The 22,319-nt window shown below is 33.4% G+C and overlaps 2 protein-coding genes across 2 annotated transcripts; one reads left to right on the top strand and one right to left on the bottom strand.

Moving 5' to 3' along the window:
• The first annotated feature begins 597 nt into the window (after positions 1–597).
• On the top strand, positions 598–5,192 carry LOC140046889 (E3 ubiquitin-protein ligase MARCHF5-like). Its single transcript, XM_072091632.1, has 5 exons — positions 598–667; positions 1,077–1,192; positions 1,803–2,008; positions 2,548–3,035; positions 3,182–5,192. Exons 2-5 carry the CDS (start codon positions 1,113–1,115, stop codon positions 3,335–3,337), a joined length of 930 nt encoding a protein of 309 aa, XP_071947733.1. The 5' UTR covers positions 598–667; positions 1,077–1,112; the 3' UTR covers positions 3,338–5,192.
• LOC140046878 (insulin-degrading enzyme-like) lies at positions 5,184–20,419 on the bottom strand. Its single transcript, XM_072091620.1, has 22 exons — positions 20,347–20,419; positions 20,224–20,250; positions 19,253–19,356; positions 18,771–18,940; positions 18,408–18,530; positions 18,089–18,201; positions 17,539–17,628; positions 17,207–17,372; positions 16,704–16,876; positions 15,816–15,919; positions 15,594–15,696; positions 14,959–15,164; positions 14,605–14,749; positions 13,547–13,657; positions 12,960–13,080; positions 12,767–12,858; positions 11,758–11,869; positions 10,716–10,883; positions 10,127–10,251; positions 9,668–9,815; positions 9,245–9,438; positions 5,184–5,623 (listed from the first exon to the last, which is right to left on the bottom strand). The coding sequence occupies exons 1-22, from the start codon at positions 20,368–20,370 to the stop codon at positions 5,519–5,521; spliced, it is 2,724 nt and encodes a 907-aa protein (XP_071947721.1). The 5' UTR covers positions 20,371–20,419; the 3' UTR covers positions 5,184–5,518.
• Between the last annotated feature and the right edge of the window lie 1,900 nt (positions 20,420–22,319).

Genomic DNA, 22,319 nt, shown 5'->3' with positions numbered 1-22,319 from the left:
AAAAATTAAAATAAAATAAAATATATAATCTTATTATAAATACAAATTCCGATATATGTTTGCTTGCTTTTTTATGTCATGAGACAATTAGAAATCTGCCATAAAACGTTTTCTCCGCTTTGCGATCAGCTGTACCTATTTTAAAATGTTAAAATCGATGCAACAGATGAAATTAAATCTAGAAGAAGTTCAAGTTACTTGGTATATGTGGAGGTATAATACCTCCATGCTTGGTAATTTTTGTCAAAAAAGAAAAGAAAAATAATAAAAAAAATACACAAATAATAATAATAAATAAATAAAATCATTTAGACCATCAACATACGAACAAACAAAATACCTACACTACAGTAATAATTTTAGTTTGAAAAACAATTTGCTTTTCGATTATTGACTGTAATACTTAAAATTGTTTTATATTTTTAATCATTTTCTTGTTGTATTTAAAAAAAAATTATTCTTGACTAGACTCGTTTTTATGTGTTTCGTGCTGATTTAAAGTTTTTTTTGAAGGGGAATACTAATTAGTATTGAAATTTTAAAATCGTATTTATAATGACGTAGGCAGCATGTGATCAGAAGACGTAAAAAAGTAGGGTCAAGAATCAACTGCTGAAGTTGTAGTAAAGAGCTGCGGTTTACCAAAAAACTCCTTTAATTTTAAGTAGTAAGCAGATTTCATTTGTATTTTTACTAATATATTAATAATATTAGTTAATAGTTGCCTAGGTCCGTTGTATTTAAGCTTCTAGAAGTGTTGCATATAGGCCTTTATTCATTTCTAGGCCAAGCCTCTTCTCTCTTCATACGGCTAGGCCTAGGTAGGCATCAAAAAGAGGCTTTGGCTACGTAAGCTAGAGGACCTAGGCCTAGGCTTAGATAGAGTAGCCTAGCTAGTCATACTTACCAACTGAACCTTATTCGGTTCAAGCCTAGGCCTAATTAATTATTTATAGAAATATAAAAGTAATCATGGCTTGCATATTATTAATAATACTAATAGTTACACTTTCTAGGCCTGATTGATGATATTATTTTAAAAATGCATTCACTTATTTGGACTTCCTTGTTTGTAGTGACAAGTTGGAAACAGGGGATCAGAGGATTTTGAAATGGAAAATGCTCCTATTGCAACAAGTACGGGAGAAGTAAGTCATTCACCTGTTGCTAAGAGATTGAGCAGGGATGATAGGTAAGATCACATGTACTATTCAGACTCCTTTTAATCTACTGTACACACATTTAAACGCACAGTATCAAAGATATTGTCCCCCTAAAAAAATAATTTTTTAATATGCCATTTTAATGTCACATAATGGTTATCTTTGACCAAAAACTGGACGAAAAAAAAAAATTATTCTCCTGATAAAAATGTAATTTAAAGTAAAAAATACCTAAATTGTCTGTCAGACAATGATTTTTGGTTAAAATTAACCGTTTTTTTAATGTGAAATCATTATTTTTGTGGATTTTTTCTACAGAAGTGAATAACTTTATTTCATATTACTATTTATAAACTGTTTTGTAACAGGGGGTTTCTACTTATAAGCTGCTGTGCTTCAGAGATTCCCCCTTTCCATTCTTTCATTTTTGTAATGAATATTTATGTATGTTAATGGTTTTATTTTGTTGTGAATGGAAATAAAAAAACAAACAAACAAACAAACTTGATTAAAATTGCAAAAATCTTACTTTATTAATTTTTCTATTTTTTATGTTTTTGGTAGACAATACATCTTTCAAATACTCAAACATGGAGTTTCGGTTGATAATTAATATACATTGCATAATTATGATTATAGGAGAAGTTGTTGGGTGTGTTTTGCCACCGATGAAGATGATATGACAGCAAAATGGACAAGACCTTGTAGATGTAAAGGAACAACCAAATGGGTTCATCAAGTTTGTTTACAGCGATGGATTGATGAGAAACAGAAAGGAAACAGCACAGCAAAGGTTTCTTGCCCACAATGTAGTACAGAATACATCATTGTATATCCAGGAATAGGTAAAAATATAACAATGTCTGACACATGAATAACTGAACTTGAAAAACCTCTTATATGTTTTAACCGCATCTTATCTTATTGGTATAACATTACAGGCGGGTCATTCTTTATTTTTGTACCCTGACCGATAATTCACCAATAATCATTGACTGCCCTAAACAGTCGTGAAAATGGTAAAAGGCTTTTTCTTTCTAGGAGTTTTATGTGGTAAAGTTATGTTGCTTAACAACTCTTAACTACACTTTCTAACATGACTATAGTCATTTTTCCCCTAACTGTAAACACCTTACTGCCAAAATTCAAAATTATTCGAATGCCTTATTTTTTAGGCGAGCGAGTGTGACTTAACACACACCTAAACTGCCCTTGAGGAGTGCAATTTACAACACACTTAAAAAACTTGAACACACCAAAATACAAACGGCACACCTACAGCACCCCTGAATGTGTTGAGGAGTGCAATTTGTAGCACACCTACAATTTCCAAAAGAAAATGCCTGGATTTGATGTCATAATTTGTATTTTATTTATTTCACAGGTTCCTTTGTTAGCTTTTTAGATCTTGTTGATAAACTGATTTACAAAGTATGTCCGTTTGCTGCTGCGGGTGTGGTAGTTGGCTCAGTGTACTGGTCTGCTGTAACATATGGTGCAGTGACAATAATGCAGGTTTTGGGGCACAAGGAAGGGCTTGATGTGATGGAACGAGCTGACCCCTTATTCCTACTTATTGGACTCCCAACAATCCCTGTTATGCTGATACTCAGTAAAATGCTCAGATGGGAAGATTATGTCTTGAAACTTTGGCGCAAATATTCACCTAAACTCCCAATCTGGAAATATGTTTGCGGATGGAATCAAATGTCCGACATGTTGCCTAGGATACCAGCAGATACACAACCAATGTCTGATCCACTGTCAGCAACGAGAGTTCTTTGTGGCGCCCTCATTTTCCCGACTGTTTCAACAGTCACCGGAAAACTTCTCTTTGGCTCATTAAAGTCAAATTTACAAAGAACTATTTTGGTAAGTTGGTTTTCTTTTATACAGTATGTTGACTGTAAATGTACAGAAAGGTCATGACCTACCACAATTTACTTATGTATTTGATCTGGTGATATATAGTACTATATTGCATTAGCAAATTTACTAAAACTTGTTTTATTTTTTAGGGTGGTATTGCATTTGTGACTATTAAAGGAGCTTTGAAACTATTCTATAAACAACAACAATATTTGAGACAGGCACATCGCGAGATAAAGGATTTTGATGGTGATGCTAGTGTACCGGTAGAAAAACCATTGGAAACACCCAATGCAGAAGAATAGTGAGAAAGAAGACATGAAGTTATACTGTTTAGTATTTGCTTATGTTGGATACACCATATATACAAGCATAGTGAGGAAGAACACATGAAATTATAATGTTTAGTATGTGCTTATGTTGTAGGGAAATAAAAGAATGATTCGTTTTTAGCTGGGATATAGATAACATGTTTGGATGAGAATGATACAGTACATAGTAATAGGTCCGGTATATACAATCAAAGAAATATGTAAATACATACAGTATATGTATAGTATAAGTCCTTGTTTGAATGAAATTTGGGAAAAGGAATACATTGTTCTGACCATGCATCTTGGTCACATCTTGCTAGGCTAACCTACCAGAGTTATAAACCAAAATAAAAATGTTACCTTGGTATAAAGAATTTGATATTTGAATGACCCTTAAAATGATGAGTGGTATTTTAAACTAGTAGAGAAGTCCAATATATAGCAAAGAATCCAGGACGATTCGGCCCACTTTTGGTCTCACTTTAGACCAAATTCATATTCATTTTTGTTGGTATTTATCACGTTTTTAAAGGTGTTTAACAATCCGTATTTTATTTGATATTGACAATGTTGATATAATATATAAAATAAATTACTGAAATTGGTTTTTTTTACGTAATTTTATATTCAATTTATTACTTCGAAAATGATCATTTTCGACAATGTTTTCAAAATGTTTGCTTTATTGCATCTGTAGTACTAGGCCCTATCCCATAGTTTTACTGAAAATAAAGTTTGGGTAAAAATGCTTATTTTATGCTTATAAAATGCATATCAAAGCTGATAAATGTAAGTGTGCCGAATCGTCTTGCTACCATAACAAATGAATACATTGCAAAATCTTTCTGTTAACAACATCTATCTATTTAGAGTTTATTGGATTTTTGGGTATTTTTTTTTTCAATGATTTATAGTTTGCAAATAAATGTTATGGTTATAGAATTTTGTAGCTTTTTTTAAAGATAGGTTGCCTACTATATTTATACTGTTCGGTTGTTAGAAGTAAAAATTGAAAATACACATTTCATAATTTATACCACTTTATTGACATTCACATTTAATTTATATAAACTTGGTGAAATTATTAAATCCTAGGTTTAAAAATGTTTTAAAATTGTTATCTACCACTGACTATCCAACTATATATAATTTATTTATTTCAACTTTATTTAAATAGGGTAACCCACCCAGCGATTTTTCTTTTCGTACATAAGTTTAAGGGACCTCTTATGTGAAAGATAGCCGAACTACTTCCTAAATATAACTAAATCTAACCCTGTAAATAATCTCACTATAAAGTAAAAAGATGTTGCTCATGGGATTCGAACCAGATACATCGACATGTGAAGTCCATAGTCTAATCCATTTGACTACACAGATGCTCGACAGAAAGCGTTTGCATTAGTGGATTGTTGTTAGATCTATTCTTACGTCACACCTTATGGATATGACTAATGAATATTCATGTTTATTTTGTGATGTTTCCCAATATATGTACGAAAATAAAAATCGCACCCCGCCAACTGAACCTGAAGGTCATTATTCAGATGTCAATGTATTACTTTATAATATTTATATAATAAGTGTACTACCCTTCTTGATTTAAAAAGCTTACTGTTGATTAATGTTGGTTTTGTGACTACAATTTTATAATAACTGTGGGTTTCTTTAACATCCAATAATTGCTATAGCATTCTCTTTATTAGTGTTGTATTAAAGATTGTATTTAAAGTAATTTAAAAGGTAAGTATAGACTCTGTTGTTTATATCTCTAAAGGGAAATATTTTTTATGTTTAAGAAGCTTGTAATTGTCATGTTTGAGAAATTAAAAAGATAATAAATCTGTGACAGCCTTTCATTTTTTTTCTTTGATTTTGTTGAAAATTAAAGAAAAGTTTTTTTTTTTTTAGCGGTGACCTTTTCTTAAAAACAATGCGCTAGAAAATTATGCAGTCAATGTGCTTCCAAAGTTTTCCACCTCAACAGAATAAGGATTTTTATAATGCAAACTGCTTGGTTCATATCAATCGTAAAATATATTTTATTCGAGAGACCAATTGCAAAATATATTTTATGCAAAGTGTACAAGACTCTCACTTGTAATTTACCAACAATATTTGTTCTTGGTAGCCCTGTGTGACAGATCGATTTAAGCTGTTTATCTCAATGGTCTAAAGTTTTGACTTGGCTGGTGCTAAACTATCAATATAAGAGGCGGGTCGTGGAAACAGTGATAAACCACTTTTAAAGTATGTGACATCTGTTACTACAACAGGCTGTGAAAGATAAAAACATGATTTAATTGAGTACAGTACTAATCATCTAAGAAAATATTATATTGCGTCGCTTTACATCAAACATGAGATGCTCAAGGCACCATGACACAACAATGCAATAAAAGAAAAAAATCATGTAAAAAGTCAAGATTTCCAGGAAAGTGTGTAATTTCTTAATACTGTATATATAATTAAGCTGAGCTGATGATATAGGTTTTAGACTTTAAAAAAAAGAGTTCAATCTATCCTATTGACATTGGGGGTAGTCAATACAATTCCATCTACAGGTTTGTCTGTCCTATTGACATTGGGGATACTTACATCAGTCAATACAATTCCATCTACAGGTTTGTCTATCCTATTGACATTGGGGGTACTTACTTCAGTCAATACAATTCCATCTACAGGTTTGTCTGTCCTATTGACATTGGGGGTACTTACATCAGTCAATACAATTCCATCTACAGGTTTGTCTGTCCTATTGACATTGGGGGTACTTACTTCAGTCAATACAATTCCATCTACAGGTTTGTCTGTCCTATTGACATTGGGGGTACTTACTTCAGTCAAAACAATTCCATCTACAGGTTTGTCTATCCTATTGACATTGGGGGTACTTACATCAGTCAATACAATTCCATCTACAGGTTTTTCTGTCCTATTGACATTGGGGGTACTTACTTCAGTCAATACAATTCCATCTACAGGTTTGTCTATCCTATTGACATTGGGGGTACTTACTTCAGTCAAAACAATTCCATCTACAGGTTTGTCTGTCCTATTGACATTGGGGGTACTTACTTCAGTCAATACAATTCCATCTACAGGTTTGTCTATCCTATTGACATTGGGGGTACTTACTTCATTCAATACAATTCCAAATACAGGTTTGTCTATCCTATTGACATTGGGGGTACTTACTTCAGTCAATACAATTCCATCTACAGGTTTGTCTGTCCTATTGACATTGGGGGTACTTACTTCAGTCAATACAATTCCATCTACAGGTTTGTCTATCCTATTGACATTGGGGGTACTTACATCAGTCAATACAATTCCATCTACAGGTTTGTCTGTCCTATTGACATTGGGGGTACTTACATCAGTCAATACAATTCCATCTACAGGTTTGTCTATCCTATTGACATTGGGGGTACTTACATCAGTCAATACAATTCCATCTACAGGTTTGTCTGTCCTATTGACATTGGGGGTACTTACATCCGTCAATACAATTCCATCTACAGGTTTGTCTGTCCTATTGACATTGGGGGTACTTACATCAGTCTATACAATTCCATCTACAGGTTTGTCTGTCCTATTGACATTGGGGGTACTTACTTCAGTCAATACAATTCCATCTACAGGTTTGTCTATCCTATTGACATTGGGGGTACTTACTTCAGTCAATACAATTCCATCTACAGGTTTGTCTGTCCTATTGACATTGGGGGTACTTACTTCAGTCAATACAATTCCATCTACAGGTTTGTCTATCCTATTGACATTGGGGGTACTTACTTCATTCAATACAATTCCATCTACAGGTTTGTCTATCCTATTGACATTGGGGGTACTTACTTCAGTCAATACAATTCCATCTACAGGTTTGTCTGTCCTATTGACATTGGGGGTACTTACATCAGTCAATACAATTCCATCTACAGGTTTGTCTGTCCTATTGACATTGGGGGTACTTACTTCCGTCAATACAATTCCATCTACAGGTTTGTCTATCCTATTGACATTGGGGGTACTTACTTCAGTCAATACAATTCCATCTACAGGTTTGTCTATCCTATTGACATTGGGGGTACTTACATCAGTCAATACAATTCCATCTACAGGTTTGTCTGTCCTATTGACATTGGGGGTACTTACATCAGTCAATACAATTCCATCTACAGGTTTGTCTATCCTATTGACATTGGGGGTACTTACATCAGTCAATACAATTCCATCTACAGGTTTGTCTGTCCTATTGACATTGGGGGTACTTACATCCGTCAATACAATTCCATCTACAGGTTTGTCTGTCCTATTGACATTGGGGGTACTTACATCAGTCTATACAATTCCATCTACAGGTTTGTCTGTCCTATTGACATTGGGGGTACTTACTTCAGTCAATACAATTCCATCTACAGGTTTGTCTATCCTATTGACATTGGGGGTACTTACTTCAGTCAATACAATTCCATCTACAGGTTTGTCTATCCTATTGACATTGGGGGTACTTACTTCAGTCAATACAATTCCATCTACAGGTTTGTCTGTCCTATTGACATTGGGGGTACTTACTTCAGTCAATACAATTCCATCTACAGGTTTGTCTGTCCTAGTGACATTGGGGGTACTTACTTCAGTCAATACAATTCCATCTACAGGTTTGTCTGTCCTATTGACATTGGGGGTACTTACTTCAGTCAATACAATTCCATCTACAGGTTTGTCTATCCTATTGACATTGGGGGTACTTACATCAGTCAATACAATTCCATCTACAGGTTTGTCTGTCCTATTGACATTGTGGGTACTTACTTCAGTCAATACAATTCCATCTACAGGTTTGTCTGTCCTATTGACATTGGGGGTACTTACTTCAGTCAAAACAATTCCATCTACAGGTTTGTCTATCCTATTGACATTGGGGGTACTTACATCAGTCAATACAATTCCATCTACAGGTTTGTCTGTCCTATTGACATTGTGGGTACTTACTTCAGTCAATACAATTCCATCTACAGGTTTGTCTGTCCTATTGACATTGGGGGTACTTACATCAGTCAATACAATTCCATCTACAGGTTTGTCTGTCCTATTGACATTGTGGGTACTTACTTCAGTCAATACAATTCCATCTACAGGTTTGTCTGTCCTATTGACATTGGGGGTACTTACTTCAGTCAAAACAATTCCATCTACAGGTTTGTCTATCCTATTGACATTGGGGGTACTTACATCAGTCAATACAATTCCATCTACAGGTTTGTCTGTCCTATTGACATTGTGGGTACTTACTTCAGTCAATACAATTCCATCTACAGGTTTGTCTGTCCTATTGACATTGGGGGTACTTACTTCAGTCAATACAATTCCATCTACAGGTTTGTCTATCCTATTGACATTGGGGGTACTTACTTCAGTCAATACAATTCCATCTACAGGTTTGTCTGTCCTATTGACATTGGGGGTACTTACTTCAGTCAATACAATTCCATCTACAGGTTTGTCTGTCCTATTGACATTGGGGGTACTTACTTCAGTCAATACAATTCCATCTACAGGTTTGTCTGTCCTATTGACATTGGGGGTACTTACATCAGTCAATACAATTCCATCTACAGGTTTGTCTGTCCTATTGACATTGGGGGTACTTACTTCAGTCAATACAATTCCATCTACAGGTTTGTCTGTCCTATTGACATTGGGGGTACTTACATCAGTCAATACAATTCCATCTACAGGTTTGTCTGTCCTATTGACATTGGGGGTACTTACTTCAGTCAATACAATTCCATCTACAGGTTTGTCTGTCCTATTGACATTGGGGGTACTTACTTCAGTCAATACAATTCCATCTACAGGTTTGTCTGTCCTATTGACATTGGGGGTACTTACTTCAGTCAATACAATTCCATCTACAGGTTTGTCTGTCATATTCTCAGACGAATCCGGTTCATCAGCTGTGACAGTTGGTTTGATGTGAACTGATATTTTATGTCGTTGTGAAGCGTTTGCATCAATATACTTGTTAAAGAAGTCTATCAAATTATCCTTCGTTATGGTTTTCAGACAAGCAATCTCAACAGAATCTGAAAATAAACATCAAAAGTTTTTTTTTTTTTTTTTATAGTTATCTAACAGCGAGAAACTTAGCAATTACAGGATGGATAAACTATATAATTAGTGTGTTTATAAACGAAGTCTCATTTGAAGCATAGAGAGTGAAGTAGACAGAGTCGTGAGTTACAACCCTGACACAAGATCAGGATTGAACCATGGACCTTAAGATTGGAAAGCAAGCATAACACTTTTACCAACCTCTATCAAAGTGGTACTGTCCTGAAATGATTTCGCTCCAGTATTTGCGACATTGAGTTATTAGTTTTTTTGGTTTGACAGACAGTTTAACAACTAATGCAGACACTTGTCGTTCAAACTCCTCAGCTTTCATATTTATAATAAGTTCCTTAAAAAAAGAATTTAACATCATCGGTTTTCAGAACACACTTAGCATAATGGTGAGAAAAACTCTTTTTTCAATGTCTTTTTTATTTCTTGTTTTGTTTATTGAATAAAAGTTTCTTTCATGTATTATATTTTATATAATTTGCTTAACTCTTTTGCATATTAGTCTAAAGATTTGTGCTCTACCTAGAACAGACCTTAAAATTTGCTTCTTTCACTGCATGATTTGTCCATGGGTTGTTTAAATTACATCTACATAAATAAATCATTTGTGTTCTTATAAGTACAGTTTGGATATGTCACTATACTTACCTTCATTTGAGCTAAAAATGCCTCAACTCTGCAATCAAGATAGCTGGGTGGCTTATTAGACTGTATGATAACACGAAAACCTTGAACACCATTTGACCTTCTAACTCCACTAAACACTATATAACCTGTCATTTTAATTACATAGTTATAATTTGTTAATTCATTTTGGAGCTCTTCTTGATCACATAGACAAACACCCTTAAGGTTGGTTCACACTAGGATGCAACACAAGGACGTAACCGCATTGTAGGTAATTTGACCAATCATGACGCAACGTTTGTAGTTTTGCATTATAATGTTGTTTAGTCTGTATATAATAATATTCCTAAATTTTATATATCAATGTTTTTCTCCTTGAAATTTTATATTAATGTTTATATATTTGTAATCAACTCGCAATTCAAATTTTTTTAAATAAAAGCTATAATAATAATGAGCGGGAACAATGTATTGGGAAACATATAAATATTGTGTGAACAAAATCTATTGAGGTATTCAAAGAACTTAGAACAGATTTTAGAATCATTGTTACCATAAATGGTTAAAATAGACGGTTTTAATTGTGAGATATCAAATTAGGACTACTTACCAAGTTGTTCTTGAGTTCTAAGTGTATCAAAGCAAGGTTCGCTGATTATTTGACAAAGTAGTTCCAACAGCATGTTCTTCTCAGTCTCTTGCAGCCCCACTTGGTAGTACATCTCAATACCACTGCTGTCATGTACATCATTACACTTATGATATTGAAAATAACAGCCTTAAAAATACATCATAATTATGTTTGTTAGTGCATACATACCAAGCATGCAGCCAGGATTTTTACCAGCTCAGCTAGCTAGTTAAGTCTATTTATCATCACTTTCTACCCCTGGCATGAGCATCTAAAACATTTTTAGAGTGACGGATATCGATTATTCAAAGCTGCCATTTAAGAGAGTTTCATAACAAAAGTCTTAGTAGATATAGCTATATTTATTAGCCTTTATAAGCTATCGTCTTAATGGATACAGCTCTATTACCTACTAAGCACCTACAGTACTAATACGTAGATTTCAGGAAGATTTTTTTACGAAAACCCTACTAACAGTATTAAATAGATTTTTTACTATTTTAAATCTATGAGTAACACAGTTGTATACATCTATCTATTGTCTACTTACAATAGCTATACAATGGGCTACCAGCAACCTATTATTAGACATAAACAAACTGATAATAGCCAGTTACTGTTAATATTAATAAGCTATCTATTTTATACAATAGACTACCAGATACTGTAGCAATTAAAAATCTATAGAATAACACAGTTGTATTATCTATTAACTTTTAGCTTTCCTAGGGCTACCAATAAGTTTTAATAGACTATTAACAAAATGATGATAGTCCGTATTTTTTAATATACTCTCTGTTTTATACATACTGGGAAATAGTCATAGTATTTGAGTTAAAATCCTTTAGTAGGTGAGCTGAAAAGGCCTACTAAAAAGCTATTAAGGCTACTCAACATAGAGCTATATCTACTTAAATCTATCTATCTACTAATTTTCTTTGCTATGGGAATTTTAATCTTATTGACATGGATACCATGCATTTGATAGGTGTGTGCCTATTGCTAATTGATCAAAACCCACCATCTGGTAGCTGTATCTCTCTGTGTTTCACAAGTTGACTTGCCAGTAGAGGTTTGGTAGAACAAGTATTCTTGAGTTCATTCTCAATCATGTCCACCACTTCCAATGCTCTCTAAAAATGGAATAAAGACACATTTCAATTATATCTCACTGTTTTGCCTATTTTGTGGCCACGCTTTAATGCACCCCTTGAATTTATTTTATTAATTCTGGGCGACCTATTCAGTAAAAGACTGGTCCCCCAGAAGGCCCAGTTATGATTAGTGGCTTTGATGTACTAGAACACCGGTGTAACCCCTACTCATCTCGAAAGATGTACTACTAGGTTCTTTAAAGTGCACATGAGCTAGATGTGTTCATTTACACTTTATAGTCCTTATCCGAGAAGACTTGTCATACCACCAGAACCATGGAGCTGGTGAGCCATGAACCCTTGCCGATGTTATGGATACGTAATTACGGTCCCACTGTCTAAACCGCTTGGCCACTCACTTGCTCATAATAGGGACATATATAGTCGACATATCCGTTTTATTAGTCACACACCCTTGCACGAAGACCGGTACTATCTTTCTCCTTCCCCTGTCTCGCAGCGCGGGGCCCTTCTGAATCGCTTGGCTCTGATGATACAGCATAGGCCTAGACATCCTAGCTAGGGGCCTCGCAGTCAAACGCAGCGCAAAAATGTATTGCTTTAACACAGCCTTTTTAACCCAATAAAAATGTGATTTCGTTAAACAATTAAATTAGAAGTTCAAATATTATTTAGAATTTTGAAAATTCCACACTTTAAGTGTAATTTGAACTGTATTAAGGTTATGTATACATTATTTCGAGTCGTTAATGGGAAAATGGCAACTTTATCATCCCCAAAATAACGACAGAATTTCAACCTAAGCTCAACCCACTTTGTTAAAAGGTCATTCTATTTTCATAAGCACCGTACTGTAGCTTCCCGTCCTGTTCCGTAAAGTCCCTACTAACCCTAGGAATGCAGAATGATATTTACCTGTTTTGACAAGTTGCCATAGAACAGAGCTTCTACATGGAGTCTTGACAGTAACTGAGGTATAAATGCTTTCAACCTTTCAACTGTGACCTCTATACAGATTAAATTACAATAAGATGTGAAGACAGACATTTGTATGGACAATTAAAGTACTATGTAATCATATGTGACTATAAATTGAACATTTACTTACCTTCCATACTGTTTGAGAGTTCATCCTTTGTCCAGGCCAATTCTGACATCAAAACAGTGGTATAGTACACTGCATGTTGATGTGGCTGCTCCGCACTGAAGTTCTTTAGCATTCTACTGTACTAAAATATCATTATGTTAAACAAATGATGGTATTACACTAATGAAATTAATATTAGCAACAAAGTAAGAAGGGTAGTACTGGGTTCAAATCCTATCTAAGCAAAGGGTGTTTAGGTTTCTTCAATCCTTTTTAATAAGACTTAGAATAAGATTTTGTATGCAACATGTCCTGTGCAGAAATTAAAACCAGAATCCAGCTAGACCACTTTGACTGTCATTCTTTAACACTCTTGACATGGTACCGTTTTATTCATTCAAAAGACATTTATTTCCGTCAAAAAGACAATGATATAAGTAAAGAAAAACAGTAATGACAGATTGAGATTATTGAATGGACGGAGGCAGAATGCCAAAAAGATGAAACTCTTGTTGAGGGAATGCCTTGACAAATAATAAAAAAAAAATTTAAAACAAGAAAAAATAAAAAAAACATAAAAAAAAAAAAAAAAATAACGATTTTCTTACCATTTCTTTTAATACTTCAAATCTATTCACGTCAATTTGAAGGTTTGTTAGTTTTTCTAAAACTTTTTTCAGAAGTATGTCTTGCTTATCATTATAACCTGAAATATTTAACTGCCAAAAAACAAATAATTAAAACATATAACAATAAAATAAACACCAATATACCCATATACGGTAAGAAGAATATGTTCTAGTCACGAGAGGCACAGAAGCATTAATGCTTTAAAGATGTATTGTTCCCAAAAAACTTGAAAAATAAAGATTAATAAAATCAGACTTTGAATATGCCATTTTATAGTTTTAACAAAGTTAATCACTTCTGTAGAAAAAAACCCCCCAAAAAATTATGTTTTTTAATATGACAAAATAAACGGTTAAATTCAACCAAAAACCCATTAGCTGGCAGCCAATTTGACTATTTTTTGCTTTAAATTACAGTTTTTACAGGTAAATTATTTTTTTCCCCATCCAATTTTGGGTCAAAATAAATAACTATTAGGTGATTAAAATGGCATATTGAAAAAAAAATTGTAAAAAAAAAAAATTTTTTTAAGGGGGGACAATACATCTTTAAGTCTCAAAATCCAGGTAGATCCACGTAGGTAGATACTATAAATGCTCCACGTAATTGATCCTTTTACAGAGTTAATCATGGGATTGGTTTGATTGTACAATACAAAATGAATGTTTTTTGGTCATTTTTATCTGTATTTGTACTTGTACTTGTGTGGTATAATGTATGTATAAGTCACTTGATTCCCAGTGCTGTATCTCCACATACAGTATTATCTATTTACGTAAGTATTATAGGAATATTTGGTAATACAGCATCTCATTTATATCACATGTGGTGCCTGTATCATGTAAGATTAGGTTAAGGGTTAGTTTACTACTAGATACATGTGAAACACATGTGATGTTGTATTACCAAATATTCCTGATACTGAATAGGAATAGATACAGTACCGAGAATCGGCTAAATAAATCAAATCAAATGGTCTCACTCATAGAATAGTCAAATTTGATCAATATATAAATAACAAATTTACATTACTTACATATAATCCATAGAAAGTACTATCCAGTGAGTAACCTATACCAGCGATCTCGGCAGAATACGCATATTCGTTGAGGGCATCCTTCACTAGTACAGTGAACAATCTTGTCAGGTTGGTATGTAGAGGGTCAAGGTAACTCAGTGGACTAAGAACATTATGCAAAAACAATGAATGAATATTAAAACAAAGTATGCAAAACTGTGTCATGTCCCAGAAGTGAGGTCAATGATAGGTCACAAGAAAATATAATTCATGTGAGGACATTCAGAGGCAAAATTCAACATTCTTTTAACATTCTGTGTTTTCTTATCATTATTTGAAGGTAATAAAAAACAACCAACGAAATCACTATACCTTGTAATATCAATGAAATAACAAGCCTTTGGCAGTAAGAACGTATCATCTTGTTTGTGCCACACCTTAGACATGGGCGTGTCCTTGATCAGCGTGGGAAAGGCAGGTGACCCTTCCTCATTGGGAACTATACTGAAATCCGTAGGGATGAAGTCATTCCGTGCAGGAAGAGAAAACTTTGGGTTGAAACCAGCATTCTGCCATTTCTGTTAAAGATTCATTCATTAAAATTAAAAAACGATGGTGAAATAAGTAACATTTATACATGGGAAAATATGTATTCTTGTTATGTGTTAACGCATTTATATTGAGGCAGTTTTAACTTGTTTGATTTTAATTTTTTTCTATCTACTCTGGCTATGCAGCTCTTTGATATTATTGATATTGCTCTATATATCAAATACAATGCCATTTTCTAATACAATATACAGCGTAGAAATCGTATTAAAGGAGCTCTTTAGGGGTGTAGTGTCAAAACATATATTGCCTAACCCTCATTCATTTCACAGGAAAATGACAACTTAATGGGAGTGACACGTTTTTGATCTTGGTTTCTGATTTCATTTTTGTATAGTATTGGTATATTATATAAAGTTTTAAATTACTTTCTTACAATTGTTTTTCTTTTTATTTACCTGAATAACATCAGCTGGTACCTTTTTAACATTATACTCTGTGCCATACCATTTCTCTACGTTTTCTGTTTTTCCTTCAAAACTTTTTGAAACCACAGAAATCCTGAATGAAGGAAAAAAACCCATTAGTAAGAGAGTCTCTTTTTACCACATAGCATACAAACTGTATGACGTGAAGATGTACTATGTTTAGATTATAAAGGTAAAATAGAAGAATATTACCTTGCCTTATCCGGGGTAAGTAGTCCTAGAATCATTGTTATAAGATCAGGTCTGTATTCTGACATGGTGTAGTCAGCTGAAAGTACTTCGGTGAAGGAATATTCCTGTGAAGATGTAAACATCAAAGTACAGATATGCCATGTCATGTTATACTATAGCATGTTATACCATGTCATGTTATAACATGTAATGTCATACCATGTCATGATATATTATGTCATGTCATACCATGTCATGTCATACTATGTCATGACATACGGTACCATGTCATGTCATACCATGTCATGATATACCATGTCATGTCATACTATGTCATGACATACGGTACCATGTCATGTCATACCATGTCATGATATACCATGTCATGTCATACTATGTCATGACATACGGTACCATGTCATGTCATACCATGTGATGACATACTGTACCATGCCATACTGTACCATGTGATGACATACTGTACCATGTGATGACATACTGTACCATGTCATGTTATACCATGTCATGTCATACCATGTCATGTTATACCATGAAATGAAATGATGAAAGTGTAATAATGGATAGTCAAAAGTACTAGTGCAATAAATATTTCATTTCTGAAATGGATTAAATAAAATTAATTTGACTAATAATTTTGTAAAAACAATAAATTAATTAAACAGAATGTAACAAATTGCTAGGTGATTATTTCTTGAGATAATTCTGATAAAGTTACAATATTTTCATATGCCACAACATAAAGTTCTGTCTACACTATCAAACTAGTTTGACAAAAAAAGTGATATTCCCAAATATGGTAGCCATATGACATTATCATGTCCATATATGGGTACATCACATTTTTTTGTCACATAAAGTTTGATAGTGTAGACAGAGCTTAAGACTCACATGAAGGTTGGAAACTGTCATCATGACATATGATGAGGGTCTTTCTTTATCCTTAAACTGAAATCTCATGTTATCCAAATCCTGGCATTCCTTATGGATCCATTCCTGAGGACATTCCTTACGGAGCATGTTTAAATACTGGAAAATGTGCGTGATAATGTCTTCAACATGGTCTGAAAGCAATTAAAATAGTAATGGTGATATACTAATTAGCAAAAAAGAGCAGCTCGTCGATTAAAGGACGGATAAACTATTTTATAATATAATGTATGGTGCTTATAAACTAAGTCTCAACCCTGGCACTAGGTCAGGATTAAACCTGGACCTTTGGATTGGAAGGCAAGCATGTTAACCACCAAGCTACAGCTCTACTACACTACTGCTGTTCTGCATACTCTTAGAAACATATGAGGCGGTACAGAATGACTGTTAGACTCAAAAGCTTAGTAATTATGTGGCTCATCATGAAAACAAAAGGGCACTAGTATAACTATAAAACATACTTAAGCCTTCTTCACTCAAGTCTACAGTTACAGTAAAAAATGAAAAGCCCTTTGCTCCAGCCTTTTCACCACCATATAGCATGTTCACCCATCCCTGAGATTTGAGCTCTGACAGCAAGCTACCAATACCTTCATGTCCAACAAGGTGGCCTAAATAATGAGAAGGCTGTGGAAAGAAAAAGGCTTTAAATTATTCACAAAATTCAACAATTCAATTTAGCAAATGTAATTTTTCCATAAAAACAATATTTTTAATTTGTGTCATTGTGTTTACAAATTTAGACAGTTTAGTTTTGATTCTAGAAAAAAATATCAGAAATTGATATACTTACTTTTGATTTGTAATGCTCGCTCATATCTGGTATAGCAAATGAAATATTTAACTGTCTTAAATCCTTGACTGGAACAACATTGTATTCAACCTACATACATAAATTGTGTTATATTATTACCTTATTTCTAGTTTGTTATCTAAAATAGTGATTATAGACTGAGAGAAGACTTTTAAAACATAATAATATTATACATAAAGAATGTTTATGAGTGTAATGGTACAAATAATGGCATTCAGTGAATGATGAAATATAACCTATCATCATTCACCGAATGCCATTATTTGTACCATTACATGAATAAAACATTCATTATTTGTTTTATATAACATCTAAATAGATTCCTGTCATTTGAATCAGATTGAGTAAAAGGTAGGCCTACAGCCATTCAATAGTGCAGACTATTGCCTGCCATAACCTACAATAGTCCAATCAAATGAATTTATTTAGGTGTTATATAAAAATAATAAATATAATAGGTGTACTTCGAACAATTTTTAATGATTTGATTGGCCCTTATAATAATTTTGATTAAAATATTTGTACATACCTGCACTTGTTCCTCTCCATATGGATGCTCTAACCATTCTGGAATCTCAACTGATTTATTTTCGACACTTCCAAAAAGATCAACAATCATTGATTCCATTGTATCTAAAGAATCTATAAGAAGCAAACAAGAATATCTAAAATCAAAAGAACACAAATCAAAACAGGAAAAAAAACACATTTGTTTGGCCAAATTTGTTGAAAATTGACATGAAATGTGAGAATGTAAAAGTTCATGGAAGTTAAATATGTGTATATGTATATTTATGTTGAGTGATTGACTGTAGAAATTACGTGTAATGTGTAATAACTATTCTTACCTTTGCCAAGTATTGCTAAAGCCATTATGTTAGATGAGTAGTATTTAGAATGAAAATTCAACAGCTCTTCACGTACATTTACCCCTTCTTGTAATGGAATAGTCTGCAGTGTATTCTTATTGCCTAGAAAAAAAAGTAATAAAAGAAATATATCCATGTATTATATTTTTGATTCTGTTGATAATTTGCAGAATTTGTATGTATTATATTTCCAATTTTTATAAAATGTATGTATTATTATAGAAGTTTCGTTCACATATTTTATGCGAGTTGTTTGTGTTCTCTCCTGTAATTGGTCAACCTTGAGGTTACTGTTGACTGGAGAAACAAAATATTTAGATAACAAATAAGTGTTGTGTCTACCTGCGTTGAATTTTGTATATACATGATTCTTTTTTGAGGTAGATTTTTCAAGTTGGAACAATCTCCAGTTGTCCTGCTTCACATTCCGTGTGTTCTCCTGATCAACGGCATTAACTTCCCGCTCCGATACTTCCTCATTCAGCAATGGGCAGAGAAAGAACTGGGCAAATCTGAACACATTTATTTAAAACCAGATAAAAATTCAGTGAAAAAATGTGACAGGTTTTAACAGAAGATAGATATATATATAAGGTGGTGGATGGAATGATCCTACAGTTGTGGACTGTCCCATTTTTAGGAAAAGTCGTTCAACTAAAAAACTGTACTCTCACTTCAAAGAGAATGGCTAATGTTTGTTTATTCAGGTAAGCTAGGCACAAAATAGACTGCAAGATTCTGGTTGCCAATCTTTACATTATAAAACAAATAATATTCTCAATTTTAGAATGATATCCAAAACAAAGATAAACAGTTGGCCATACCTATCAAGAGCTCCTGCAAAGTGTTCACAGCCAACATCAAAGTAATAGTTAGTGTGCTGGCCAGACGTGAAAGCATTTGATGATCCTCCGTGTTCTGATAAATACTAATAACAAAACATTGGTAAAAACAATAAAAACAGCACTGCTATTGTTTTCTGAGTATTTTAAAATTGAATTTTAGAAAATTACACAAACCAACAGTGGTGTTGGTAGTCTATGAGTGCCACTTACCCGGCGATACGAAAAAAAATGATGACGATAATTTATTTTGTGGCAGAAACAAGAACTTTGCCTGTTTTATGTTATACATATGATCCTACCTATGCAGCATCCCTTTCTGTGTATAGAGTATCAGGTGTTGACGTCACGACGGTGGGTGGCGCTGCGTGGTTGCTAGCGCAACCAAAAATACGTTTAAAATACCTGCCTGAGTGACTCCAAGGTCACCAATGGTTTGGACTAGGCTTATTGAAGTAGTCATTTTAAAACTTAATAATTTTCAATAAAAACAAACTAAAATTTCAAAAGATCACTAAATATTTGTTTTTAATAATCTTTTTCTTCTTCAACTACAGTTTAAGTTAAAAAAGATCAAGCTAAGATACATAATTTGATAGAAATACAGATCTTTATAGTTTATCAACATAGTAGCGTTGAACGCATTTTTTAGTTGGCTAGCAACCATGCAGCGCCCTCTATCGTTTTGACTTCAGACAGTGATACTCTATAACTGGTAAGGTCTATACCATTATCCCACGGGGTGTGATATTTTAATGTATATTAATGTTCTTCTTTTCGTAATGTATTCTTCTCTTCAGCAAGAGAGGCTAATGTTGGTTTATCCAGGTAAGCTAGGCACAAAATAGACTAAAATGTATAAAACCACCCACACACTACTATCAATTTTAGCATCAATTGAAAGATCCAACATTATGTCTTGTATGTGATTAAACAAACAAAAATGGACCCACCTGCATATAAGCATTTTCAGAGGGATACTGTAAAAAGAAAAAAGAATATTTTATATAAAACTCGTGTTTTTACACTCAATACACAATGATTGCATTTTGTATATGATAACAAATTATTCTTACTTTCTCTGTTCCTAAAAACAGCATATGTTCAAGAAAATGAGCAAGGCCAGGAAGATTCCATGGATCTGACAGAGAACCTGAAAAAAAGAAAAAAACAAGTGTTTACAATAAATATACAATTATTTACAATTGTATTATCCCTACATTAAAACAGAAATGTTCAAACTGACATGATTCCAATAAATATAAAGACTATTAGAAGAACAAACCTACCTATGTGCACATCCATTGCTGCAGCCGCCTTTTCTGTAGTTGAGTCACTTATTAACAGTATTTTCATACCATTTTTAAGCAACAAACCTCGGTAAAGACGTTTATCCTCTGCCGACTTGATGATGTTGTCATACCTACACTTGACTTTTGAATCCATGGCCACAGAGCTTGCCTTTTCAAGTTTTCTATAAAAAAAACCATCTATGCTTTATATCTGTGAATTAATAATCATATATTATATCTATGTTAGGAGTATCCAGTTTTTTTTTACAGTATTAATATAATAATAATAATAATTTAGGTATTTTTTATAGCGCGATCAACTAAACCAAAGTAAAAATCAAAGTCGCTTGTATTAGATGTTAAAAAGATGCATTTTAAATTCTTTTTTAAAAATAGCAAAAGATGTTGATTTAGTAATATGTTGAGGGAGAGAATTCCAAAGAGAAGCATCAGAGAACATAAAAGACGGTGTTTGTCCATATGATTTGGTGTTATTGATAAATTATGTATTCTGGTTGGACATCGACAATTATGGTTGGACGACGATGGAATCATGTTATTATAATGATATACATATGCACTATATATGCCGTAAATTAAACCCCAAATATGAGGTACTATATTATAATTTTGGTTTAGCTACCACACGTACTATATAACTAGGGCCTACAGTGTGGGAATTCCTATTCTATTGTCAGTTTTGTAGTTTATGATGATGATGTTGTTATTATACTCCCGTATGTGCAACAACAGTTGAAATTGCACTCTTTCTTTTTCATCCTACAAAACAATATTATTACCTCCGCCAAGGAGGTTATGTTTTCACCCCTGTATGTTTGTGTGTGTGTGTTTGTGTGTGTGTCTGTGAACAGCCTGGAGGCCACAGTTTTTATCCGATTCTAACCAAATTAGGACACAATGATCAATGACACATCATATAATTGTGGTTAAATTTTGAAGGGTCAGGATCAAAGATCAAGGTCCACAAAAAAAAAAAATAAATAAAAAAATAATAAAAAAAAAAAAACCCTCAGTGGGACTTGAACCAGCGATCTCAACTGTGAGAGGCTGGATACATAACCATACACCACACTGTCATCCACAACTTTGTAGTGTGCAGTTAACATATTTACACTAATAAAAAAAAATGTAAACAAAAAATATTCAGGGGGCATTTTATGTAGGGGAATTTTACAGTAGGCGGAGGTTTGTACTCTCGGAGTACCCTCTAGTATTATCAGGGAGTTGTTTTTATTATTATTAATTTAACATTATTCATATTTATTATATTAAAAATTATTGGATTGAGCAAGATCCCTCGTCTACTTAAAAAATAAAGTCTTCCTTTCAATGTGATTTTATTTTCGCTTAAATCGGACCTAATTATAAGCCTGGCTTAGTTAGGCCTAATCTACTAGTACTACCTCGCCTAAACAACTTCGCGGGCGCCACAGCTACTGGGCCTGGCACTCACATTTGTTTTAGGCCTCCACCAAACTGCTGATTTATTCTAAGGAAACCTGGTTTAACAACCAAGCTCGATGACAAATGGCGATAAAGAACAGTGAGTCTATGCATCAAATAAAATAGATATGTCCCTAAATACAAACAATTATACGTCCATTACGAAAATAACTAAAGTTAACTCAGATTTGTTTTTTAAAATCCAAGAACACAATGCGGCACTGGAATCGATCAAGCGAATCATCACAATCAACTTTGACCTTTTTAATTAATTAATGTTGTCTCATGGGGGC

The sequence above is a fragment of the Antedon mediterranea genome, chromosome 4, assembly GCF_964355755.1.
Source record: "Antedon mediterranea chromosome 4, ecAntMedi1.1, whole genome shotgun sequence".
Lineage (NCBI taxonomy): Eukaryota > Metazoa > Echinodermata > Crinoidea > Comatulida > Antedonidae > Antedon > Antedon mediterranea.
This window is presented reverse-complemented; position numbering and strand designations above follow the sequence as displayed.

Bases quoted from the DNA above. Each gene is read 5' to 3' on its own strand.
- LOC140046878 (XM_072091620.1), bottom strand. From the start codon at position 20,370: ATGCTGTTTTTAGGAACAGAGAAA. The intron at 18,941-19,252 runs GTATGGCCAACT...AAATGTGTTCAG, and splicing joins TTTGCAGGAGCTCTTGATAG to ATTTGCCCAGTTCTTTCTCT. The intron at 15,697-15,815 runs GTAATATTCTTC...TCCTTCATTCAG, and splicing joins CTTACCCCGGATAAGGCAAG to GATTTCTGTGGTTTCAAAAA.
- LOC140046889 (XM_072091632.1), top strand. From the start codon at position 1,113: ATGGAAAATGCTCCTATTGCAACAAGTACGGGAGAAGTAAGTCATTCA. The intron at 1,193-1,802 runs GTAAGATCACAT...TTATGATTATAG, and splicing joins AGATTGAGCAGGGATGATAG to GAGAAGTTGTTGGGTGTGTT. The intron at 3,036-3,181 runs GTAAGTTGGTTT...TTTATTTTTTAG, and splicing joins ATTTACAAAGAACTATTTTG to GGTGGTATTGCATTTGTGAC.